The sequence below is a fragment of the Castanea sativa genome, chromosome 3, assembly GCF_040712315.1.
Source record: "Castanea sativa cultivar Marrone di Chiusa Pesio chromosome 3, ASM4071231v1".
NCBI lineage: Eukaryota > Viridiplantae > Streptophyta > Magnoliopsida > Fagales > Fagaceae > Castanea > Castanea sativa.
In genome coordinates this window covers 47726123-47737970 of record NC_134015.1, presented here as the reverse complement: position 1 = coordinate 47737970, position 11848 = coordinate 47726123, and the positions used below count along the sequence as shown (strand labels likewise).

At 34.2% G+C, this 11848-nt stretch overlaps 1 protein-coding gene across 1 annotated transcript; it reads left to right on the top strand.

Moving 5' to 3' along the window:
- The first annotated feature begins 3012 nt into the window (after positions 1-3012).
- On the top strand, positions 3013-9848 carry LOC142629625 (type 2 DNA topoisomerase 6 subunit B-like). The gene is made up of 12 exons (XM_075803639.1): positions 3013-3118; positions 3203-3311; positions 3579-3662; positions 3824-3850; positions 4252-4360; positions 4444-4519; positions 5176-5196; positions 5518-5714; positions 5942-6086; positions 7720-7921; positions 8233-8357; positions 9438-9848. The coding sequence occupies exons 1-12, from the start codon at positions 3083-3085 to the stop codon at positions 9744-9746; spliced, it is 1440 nt and encodes a 479-aa protein (XP_075659754.1). The 5' UTR covers positions 3013-3082; the 3' UTR covers positions 9747-9848.
- The last annotated feature ends 2000 nt before the right edge of the window (positions 9849-11848 follow it).

Genomic DNA, 11848 nt, shown 5'->3' with positions numbered 1-11848 from the left:
TTGTAATATGCATGGAAGGGTGACTTTCTTCAGTGCAGTGTACTAGTGCCAGAACTATTAGTTTGACTAGGCATTTTTTCTTGATTGAAGACCAACCGATTTGACTTTAGAATTAAAATGATGGTACAGAGGTTGGTAAAACAAAACTATAATATGACCAGCTTAGTTTGATCAGGGAACTGCATTAAAGTTTTGGTTACGGGTAATTACATTTGGAAGGGGAAAAGAATTAATATTATGCTTTGATTTCCTTCTAATTTATGTGACAAAATAGTATTCAAGACTATCTGTAAACATGGCACCCAAAAGAGAATCAACAACAACGCCACTTTAGACATGGGTCTATCGCATCATTAATGAGTTTATATTGGAATTGGAAATATGTTCAAAGTCAAGGAATCCAATTTCCAATACTTCAAAGTACTCAGTTTCGTTTTCAATCTCATTATAGATTTATACTATATAGTGCACTTAACTCTTGATTCTTAATAGTCCACTTATTCTTCCATCTCCATGGAAAGCAAACCGTTGGCCCAACTAGTTTGACGTTTAACCCTTCCTTTGTTTAATGATGAGAAAATGGAATCTGAATTCGTCCATTATGTGTATGGATTGGGGAGAGAGGCAAACAAAGGGAAACAGGTGCGGACTTCTGATTTTGGACCAACCTATTAAATGGTGACGGAGAAATTTATTCATTTGCACTTTTTGTAGCATGACTTTATTAATTAGTCATTTGACTTTTTTTTTTTTAAATGTGATTTGTTTTAGTGTAATTACACACAAATAGTCTTATAAATCATTACATAGTAGGTAGGAGGAGATTTCTCAAACTGGCTGGGAATTAATTATTGTTTATCTAGAAATGACACTGCTGATTGGACAGAGTTTGGAGGAATTTTCTTCAACTCACTACATAAAATTTATATGTATATTATTTAATCAAGTCACACACTTCATTAAAAATGCCATAAGACTAAAAATACACGTGGATGATTATTTCAGCTGTTGCATAGAGCTTTCAAAAAAAAAAAAAAACTGTCACATAGTGGGCTAGAGCAAAATTCCTTACAAAATTTTTGAAGGTAAACATTTTCTTTGTGATTGGGAAAATTGCACTAGCCGCCCACCCCCCCTTTTGAAGTTTTTTGTTATTACACTCACATCCTTTGTTTAATGATGAGAAAATGGAATGTGAATTCGTCCATTATGTGTATTGATTGGCGAGAGAGGCAAACAAAGGGGAACAGGTGCGGACTTTTGATTTTGGACCAACCTATTAAATGGTGATGGAGGAAATTATTCATGGGCACTTTTTGTAGCATGACTTTATTAATTAGCCATTTGACTTTTTTATTTTTATTTTTAAATGTGATTTGTTTTAGTGTAATTACACACAAATAGTCTTATAAATCATTACATAGTAGGTAGGAGGAGATTTCTCAAACTGGCTGGGAATTAATTATTGTTTATCTAGAAATGACATTGCTGATTGGACAAAGTTTGGAGGAATTTTCTTCAACTCACTACATAACGATTTATATGTATATTATTTAATCAAGTCACACAATTCATTAAAAATGCCATAAGACTAAAAATACACGTGGATGATTATTTCAACTGTCGCATAGAGTTTTCAAAAAAAAAAAAAAACTGTCACGTAGTGGGCTAGAGCAAAATTCCTTACAAAATTTTTGAAGGTAAACATTTTCTTTGTGATTGGAAAAATTGCACTAGCCGGCCACCCCCCTTTTGAAGTTTTTTGTTATTACACTCACATCCTTTGTTTAATGATGAGAAAATAAAGTGTGAATTCATCCATTTTGTGTATGGATTGGGGAGAGAGGCAAACAAAGGGGAACAGGTGCGGACTTATGATTTTGGACCAACCTATTAAATGGTGACGGAGAAAATTATTCATGTGCACTTTTTGTAGCATGACTTTATTAATTAGCCATTTGACTTTTTTATTTTTATTTTTAAATGTGATTTGTTTTAGTGTAATTACACACAAATAGTCTTATAAATCATTACATAGTAGGTAGGAGGAGATTTCTCAAACTGGCTGGGAATTAATTATTGTTTATTTAGAAATGACATTGCTGATTGGACAAAGTTTGGAGGAATTTTCTTCAACTCACTACATAACGATTTATATATATATTATTTAATCAAGTCACACAATTTATTAAAAATGTCATAAGACTAAAAATACACGTGGATGATTATTTCAACTGTCGCATAGTGTTTTCAAAAAAAAAAAAACTGTCACATAGTGGGCTAGAGCAAAATTCCTTATAAAATTTTTGAAGGTAAACATTTTCTTTGTGATTGGGAAAATTGCACTAGCCACCCACCCCCCCTTTTGAAGTTTTTTGTTATTACACTCACCTCCTTTCTTCTACTTTGTAATACGACACACCTCTTCTCTAAAATGCAAACTATTTATACCAACTTCGCTTAGATGATTAAAAAAAAATGCACTAAATATCCTATTTAGAAAAAAAAAAACTTTGAAAATTTTCGAATTTCCTAATGGAGGGGTGTGGATGATTGTTTAAGTGGAGGGTATAATATGAAATTCAAGATTTTTTTGAGTTTTTTTCTCTCAATTATTCGGGCATAGGTCAATTTAAATAGTTTGCATTTTAAGAAATACAAGTCTTTTATTTTATTTTTAATTTTTTATACAAGATAGAAATTTTACAATTTAAGTGTATATGTGTGTGAAACTCTCTCCTGGAAACTTAAACCTCGGCTTCTACTCCCACACCTCATAAACACTTATACTTGTAGAGTGACCATTCCGCTAAAGTTGCGCGGTGGTTGAGTCTTTTATTATGTTATTCTATCGTGAGTGTAATAAATAATAATGGAAAAACTTGGGGAAATAAGTTCAATTTACCCCCATTGTGTATTGGACCTATAAACGTCCTTGCAAGTTCGGGCCGTGAGGCCGCAGGCCCATTTTATTAAGTTTGAGTCAGCCCAGCCTTGTCTCTCGCCTTTTCAAAATCACCCATCGGCTCCCAAATTTTGCTCGCAATCGCGCGGGAAAATTCCTTAACAGAGTTTCTCTCCAATGGAGTTTGCCTCAGTTCACCCAATCTGTCTGCATGTAAGTCAAATTCTCCAATCCCTAAATAGAAAGCTCAAATTCTTCATCGATCGCAAGCCATTTCTGATCCTTATTGCTTAACAGTTAATTTCTTCTGCGATTCAAAGATGCCGATTGTCCGGAGATTTATGCAGACTCTCTGTTGTTCTCAAACGCTCTCCAAATCCCGATCCTCTCCTTCTTCGTATTTCAAGTAACTCTCTCTCTCTCTCTCTCTCTCTCTCTCTCTCTATTAATTTGATTTTACTTTGAGTATTGTGATAAATTTGAAAATCGCTCATAGTTTAATAATGTCGTAGAGAAGGTAACAGAGGCTAAACTACGTCGTTTTTATTCGAAAATTGTCTATAAACGTTTGCTTTTTTGCCTAAGTGAATTTCTAAATTGATTCTTAAGAGATTACAGTTGAGAAGGTTCAGAGGTGTGTGACAAGAGGGTTTTTTTTTTCCTTAATGAGCAGTTTCAGATACCGGGATTGGAAGCTGCTTGGAGGAGTTTCAGGACTTGAAGTTTCCAAGGGAAGCCGCTATTGCGGAAAAGTGGGGTAAGTAGAGAGAACTGAGGTTCAATTAATGCTAACATTGGCTGTAGTCGTTTTGGAGTTGGAAAAACTGTATAGTTATTTGAATTTGTGGGGAAAAATGCTTTTGTTTATATGCAATTGTTTGATGGGTGGTTTGATTGGTTTCTGGCATTGTGATGCAGATGGAGTGCTTTCAGTCAAAACAACTAGTAAGTTTCGTTTTCTAAGGGTAATTGTGCTTTGACGTGATATAAGAACTTTTCTGAAGACAACTACTTTTATGTACCATGACTCCATGAGCAAGGTTGTTTATGAATTACTTCGTGATTGTGTTTCACACATGTTTGGTTTAGGGTTATCTATTAATTTTCATTGACCATGTGGATGAATTATTGTAATTCTTGGAACCGAGAAGGCCTGATTCTTGTGGTGTGTTTGGATAGCGGGATTTGAGCATGTGAATTTGGATTTGATTGATTAAAATCCAAGGCATTTCAAATCTATTGATTTAAAATCCAATTCCAAATTCAAGTTTCCAAACACAACCTTGAAAATTCTTATTTGAATTCATCTATTTTAGCGTTGCTGGTGTTATTTGTGGAGATTGCAGGCATATTTGACAATGAGGTATTTAATTATCAATTAAATCTAAAAGAAAGTGCGTCTGCCAGGAGGCTGACTAGGCTACCTTCAAACCTTAAGAATGGTGTGAAATTCAGGCATGCAAGTTAATTGAACTTTTAAGTTGTTGATTTATAGATTACCTTGTCATAATTATTTGATGATTTTTTTTTTTTTTCAGTGGGACCGAAGTATGCCTTTTCATCTCTGAAAGTCTTGATGTTTTACTGGCAGAGATCAATTGTTTCTTTCAAAAGGTCTGTTATCCCCATTCTGCAGATTCAGTTGTTTCTTTTCTGTCAAACAATGTAGGCTTGTAATTTGTAACTTGCTTTTGACTATCTGCAAATACCTGATCAGATTGCTTGTCAACTTTTGAATAATTTTTGTTGTCTTGCAACAAAAAAAGAAGAAGACACATACATGGTCTTGAAAATGATTAAAGAAAGGACTTGAGATTACAGTGATGTAGTATTGTTTATGTTGAACATCTCTCTCTCTCTAATATATTTGACAAGGCCAGCGGTTAAGTTAATGGAAGAATTTAAGATCACAGTGACTTAGTATTATTCTTGCTGGGACATAGTTCTTTTGTTTTTACATGGCTAGTAGCGGTGAATCAAGTTAAGTGTTGAATGCACTTTTAAACCAATTCGAGGATCCTTAAATTCTTAGTTGATTGGAATATGGTGTCTTTTGTTCTAATAGATTGATAATTGATTGCTTCACTGTTTACATTTCTTAACTCACTTTCCATACTTCTTTGTCAAGTGCTTGATTGATAATAGATTGCTTCAATGTTTACATTTATTAATTAACTCACTTTCCATACTTCTTCATCAAGTGCTTGTTGAAAACCTTTTCTTCAGTTTTCTCTTTATTTACTCTAATCTGTTCCCTATTGGTTTTGCAGATGCTCGTTCTAAAGATTCCTGTGAGTCCTATTTACTATTCTTGCTTTACATAATAAAGATTTTCATGTTATTAATTATCTTGTACTTCGTGAAAAGAACTGAAGAAATTTTTTACTTTTTTTTAAGGCTTACATGTTTTTTTTTTTGGGTAAACAATGGTAACCTTTAAAAAATAGCTGATGCTGCTAGAAAATCTCCTCTTATAACTTTGAGCTTGATTAATTTTGTGTAATTTTTATTTCGTACTTTTAACATTCAATAAGAGAAGGATCATGCAAATTTGTCTAGTTGTGATGATCACAATGACACAAACTAATTGCTAACCTTTATTTTTTGTCCAGAATGTTGCGTATGAATTGGTAGTTGAACATGATGATGCTTCTGGATTGCGATATGAAAATGTCTTTCTAGCAAATGAGTCCGATCCCTTACATTTTTCAGCCTCAAATCTTGAACGTTTGAAGTCAGGCCTTGAAGATTATATTTTAAAGCATGGAAATAGCTCAAGTAAAAAGTGTGGCTCTTGCTTTCCAAGTTTGTAAGTTCATACACCAAATTCATGCTTATGTTCCTATTTATCTTCTGGGCTCCACTTGCATTGATTCAGGAGAAAAGAGGATGAATCAGGCAAGAGTTATTAATTCCATTATTGCGTGGTTAGCTTTATTCTTTGTAAAATATTGCATGCTTAATCATGTGAATATTAATTTCAATAATTTGTAAGCCTCTACTTGATGATTTATCTATTTATGAACCTCTGGTTAGGGAGCATCTCAAGGTTGGGAGTGGAATAGCATGCTGCAAAGAAGGCCTTAGGAATACTGTACTGGTGATGGAAGCTGTCATTTTGATAAGTGAAATGTCAGAGCCAACCAGTAGTTGCTTCAGACCATGTGGTGCTAAAAGTGAGGTATATTTCTTCTCTTCAATTTTACATCATTCGAGCTCTTTTATAACAAAGAATAACTATCAAATATATCTTGTTAAAATGTGAAGCCTGATTGGAAATTGGATCACTTGTATTTGCTTGTATTTTGCATAAGAATCATTAAAGCCCAGCTATGTAACCTTTTTTTGCTATAGAACTTTAAGATTATAAATTCATTTGCCATTGAATGCAAAAGTTGCGTGCTAGATATATTGGTAAAATGTTGTTTTTTTTACCACACTTGTTATAGCTCATGGTTTGATTTTTCTTCATAATTAATTCCTGATCGAATATATAATGACAGAAGATGTAACTTCCATGAACTTATTCAAAAAAAAATGTAAGCTCCATGATACAATCAGGTACAAAAGGCATAGAGTCAGATCTATGAGCACTAATTCAGAAATATTATTTTTTTGTTTCCAGAGAGCCTAAATATGTCAGCGGTGCAAGGATGTTATCAATCAACTTTTTTTTTTTTTTTTCCTTTTCATTTGTACAAATGTGTCTATGCAATAAGATGTTGAATTTTAGGATTTGTTTGTATATAGAGGCCAAACGGTTATTGAATATCAAGCAAATCAAACATCAACATATGAATCGCTTTGTTGACCAGTAAGGCTCTTACGTTGTCATAACGTCACTCAAGTTCAATTCCCATAATATATGCTTTAAAAATATCATTTGATCAAGTTGTAATTTGGTTAGAGTTTTGTCAATCTCTGCTTCCACCTTGATATAGGAAAGTGGAAGGATTAAAGCCTATTCCTATTATTGGACAACTTTCTTGGAAACTTGTGAAACAATTTACTTCCTTCATTGTCGTGGATTTCACATTTCCTTTTATTTAAATTTGGCAAAGTATGCAGTAAAGTTCATGCATTTTTTAGGCTATGCTGTCATTGGATCAATCCAAGACAGCTTTCTCATATATGAAATTTACAAAAGCATCGGTTGAATTTATTATGAAGTTAATCCAGTGTTAACCATCTAATCTACTTTGAATTGGGCAATACAATGTCTTTAGGTATGCTAATGTCATCATATGCTGGAATGATTGATTAGTATATTAGTCCGAAGTCCAAACCATGTGCAAAGGACTTTTGGGATAGAAGAATGGTAGGTGTCTTAGGCTATACTGCCCCTGGGTCAATCCAAGACAACTTTCTCATATATATGAAATTTACAAAAGATGCTGTTGAATTATTACTCAATAATCTACTGTCAAAATTATAATCTACTTTGAATTTGGTAATATACTTATACCATGTCTTTAGGTATGCTATTTTATCATATTGGATTGATGGGTTAATATAGTCCAAGCCATGTGCAAATGAATTTCAGCATAGAAGAATTTTGATATGATGTGATGTGTTCAAATTGACTATTTGAAGAAAGAATTTAAAGACCAATGAAGTTCATTAGAGGAAATATAGATTAATATCTAAGCAAACTACTTTTACTACCAGTAATGCTTGTTTTAGTTAGTTTATTTGGCTGGTTCTTTTTAGTTTTTTGATAATTCAATTGTTTCAATAAGTGGCAGGTGGGGGGATTTGAACCTGGGTTCTCCTCATAAATGATTGGATGATTGTGAATTTTTTTCTGTATTCAGGTTTTGTGTTTTAAAGATTTCACGCCTTGTTCAATTCCCCCATCATCTGTGAAGGCATTAACTTGCATTGACTGGAGAAGTTATGGATTGACTTTGGGTAGTATCGTGAACCAACATGGCTATGCATTGCTGGAATGGGAAGGCTTGCCACCATCTGCTCATATTGACATTGTCCTCCACTGTTACCATGATCAATATCCAAGTTTGTAAAATAAGCTTCAGTTTCTGATATGGCTAAATGTCAACCCTTTTATGCTTTCTGATCGTAGTTCCCATTACATTTATATATGCATATATCTATGCTTTTTTGTAGGTATGTATGAGTGTTTTGCACTATATGTTAATATATTGGCACAGGGGGGTCAGCAGGGCCTCAGTCCCTTTACGGATTTAAAATTTTCTTTCATTGGATACCTTTTCTGTAGACTTTAAAGAAAACAACATGTGAAACTAAATAAAGAAATTTGGACATAAGTACCGTGTACATGCCTCTTCCTTGACTTGTCGCCAAAGATATGATACCATCAGCAAGGAAAACTCAACTTGACCGAAATCTTATAAAAAAATCAGTGAAACTTGCATTGGATGATTTGAAGGAAAAGCATGCAGGAGTTCTTTTAAGTGCCCTCGCCCTCAAGGTAAATCTCTCTCTATCAAGTAGATGACGTCTTTGAAGTTTCTACTGTAGTGGGTAAGAAAATAATGTTGATGTTTATTATGTATTAATATTTTTATGTCATGTCACTATTCTCTATTTCTCTTCCACAATTATATGTGTGTGTGTGTTTGTATAGGGTTTTCTGTGCGTTTATCATTATAACAATTTACTTTTTACAACAATAAATCTTTGAATTTTCAAATTTCAGCAGGTCAACATTTCATTCAAGGGAGCTCCAGAAGTTCATATTTTTATATGATGGGAATTTTCCTTCAAACTAGTTTGGAGAAAATTCCATCCAACCCATTACATGACAAGTCAAATGAGCATACACACATATTTTTAATCACAACTTATTTAAATAGTTATTATGATTTGTTTAGATAATTTAATTGAGTCATGTGACAAAAATACACGTGGACGGTCATCTGAACCGCTAAATAATGGATTGGAGGAGATTCTGCCAAATTAGTTTTTAGAGGTAAATTGTGTACTTTTTATAATGCTCAAAATGAAAATGATTTCTCCTAATTTTCTATCACATGGATTATAAATCTAAAATTATTTTGGTTACGAGGGAGACTATACATTGTGTTTGTGTTGTTATATGTAATTGCCTTAGTCAAAGTCTATATAAGCGGTAGATTTTTGCACATTAACAATGGCATAATGATGTAGCACTATAATCAACCTGTAAATTCTTGCTATTGTTGCAGGGTTTGATGCATTTACTGTCAAACAAAATCAAGAGAACATGAAAATTGAGTTATCAAGAACATGCATTGCTTTGAGAAAAACTCTGATAAAATTAACAAATTTGTCCCCTCTTGTTGGGTTAACAAACAAGTTGCATCTCATACTGCATGAACCAGAATGTATATAACTATATATAATTCTTTCTGTTGTGAGGAAGGATTTTTTTTTTCTTGTTATTAAGGATTTTACTTGTCCGTGGACACCGGTTCACGACTAAGTAAGCATCTTATTTTGTGCTGATCTATCAACTTGACGTATTCCTGTTGGTGAGTTGAGTCTGAACTTGGTGCTTTTCATTTTTCAGATTCGCAGTTGTGCCCCTGATCTTGCAAAAACCATTGCTGGCCTAATCTTGTCCTCCAAGGATTCAAGCTTCCGAGGAGAATGCTTCTCTCTTCTTGGTTTGCAGTCTGAGGGAGTTGGAGGTGAAATTGTTGAAGATTGTATCAAGGAAAAGATTATCTCGGTTATAGAGATGAATGATAGAAAGTCCAACCAGAAAAGCGAACTTGCACCTTTTCTTTTTGAAAATGACAGCCTCCAGGTGCTAGAGTTTCAAGAAGAGGAATATGAAGAAAATGACGACGGTCCCTTCAGTCCCTTAGATATATAGTAGTATCTTGCATCATGCATTTGACCAACCCGTATCTGTAAAGTTTTGTAACTATTACTAATAATATTCATGCTGAGACGATTGGCTTTTCAACTGCATATTAGAAAGTCCAGCTTGGCAACCACTGTGCCTTGGCAATTGGCAATATTATAATGGGCATGGATAGACTCTAGATGGTACTCTTTTACATGCCGACTGAATAGTTAGAGCATTGTGTTAAAAATCTATATTGCTAGGACCACCAATCACAAAACTGGGGTTGCAATGGTGGGGCCATAGTCAAAAGATTTGGAATTATGCTAGGACTACACACAAGTCCACAACTCGCCAACAGAGTTGTGGACTTGTGTGTAGTCCTAGCGCAACTCAAAGATTTGGGTTCTCAACTATAGTGTACAGTTAAAGATTGCACGGTAGCTCGTAAAAAAAAAAAAAAAAATTATTGTAGTGTTCACACTAGTAGGAATACTTTATTCTTTTCCTTTCTTTTTTATTTTTCCTTTTATTTTTCCTCTCATTTTTCATCCCATGCCCTCTCTCTCAGTCCTCCATTTTCTTCTCCACTCCTCATCGCCACATTCGCCAACCCAACTTGCACAGCTCGACCCACCCCTGCCCATCGCCGATCTCGCCTCGCCCAGTCGCCACAAACCCACCTCGTCTACTCCGACCCAAGCCCCGCTGTCGCCCATCTCTCTTCTCTCTTTGTTGCGATTGGGTTTTTTTTTGTGTTTTCATATGGGTTTGGTAGCTATGGCCGTGGTGGTGGTTGATTTTGGTTATGGTAGTAGTGGTGGATGATTTTGGCTGTGGGTTTGTGGATTTTGGTTGTGGTGGTGGTGGATGATTTTGGCTTTGGTAGTGGGGTTTGTGGATTTTGGCTATGGGTTTCATGGTTTATGGTTGTGGTTGTGGTTGTGGTTGTGGTTGTGGCAGTGGGTTGTGGTTGTGGTTGTGGTTGTGACTGTGGCAGTGGGTTGTGATTGTGGTTGTGGTTGTGGTTGTGGTTGTGATTTTGTTTTTGTTTTTGTTTGTTTTTTTTTTGTTCGTTGTGTTGTAGTTGCCAGAGTAGAGGGGTGGTTATGGCCGTTGGTGGAGGTGGTCGTGGTGTTTATTTTATTTATTTATTATTTTATTGTATTGTTTATCTATACTATTATTTAAAGGTTTTTTTTTTAAATTTGAATTCTTTATTTTTTTAGTTAAAAAATGCTCTTATAGTCTTATGCTTAAGTAGCGACAAAATTAAAGGATAATTAAGTAAAAATACAACTTTAACTTCTGCTAAACAATTGCTTAAAAAATTAGACTACTCTTATTAATTTTCAAATTATTTTATTCACTTACTAGCCACATTACACGCATTTTGCTGATGCGATGAGTTTTTATTTATTTTTTTATTTTTTTAGTGGTTCTATTTTGTAGAAAAAACAAAATAAAAAAAGACGTGTTTTTATTATATATATATAATTTTTATTTGAAAATTTAATTTATAAGTGGAAAAAACAATTTGAAAATCAATAGGAGAGTGACTTTATTTTTTAGGCAATGTTTTAGTAGGAGTTAGAATTGTATTTTTATTAGATTATTCTTTAGTTTTGTCTCTACTTGAATATAGGGATGTAGGGCATTTTAAAACTATAAAAATGAGGAATTCAAATAGGGGAAGCCCCTTAAATTGTAGTTGTAGGGACACGATTTTCAGACCAAGCCCAAAAATGTAAGGGATCTGGGCCCAGTGAACCTAGTACAATAAATTTGTAGAGAGTGGGTCAAAGAACTAGAATTAGGATTTAGTGCATGGATGACATTTAATATGGTTTCAGATGATGAGCCAACAAGAATTGTACCCAGTTTGTGCAAGAAAGTTTGTCCTTGGCACAATCCGAGGAGCTCTGTTTTAGTATGTATTGGATGATAATGGTTACAGGAGTTGTTGAGATTGTTACAGTGCTTTCTCTTCTCCTTTCCTTCTTTCTCCTCTGGGATCTCTATCCTCATTTATATTACATATCTCCCTTCATCCTTACCCTACACGTGGACTACATGTAGACAGTTGATGGTTTATGCTGATACTTGTCCCATCAGCCCCTTCTAAAAGT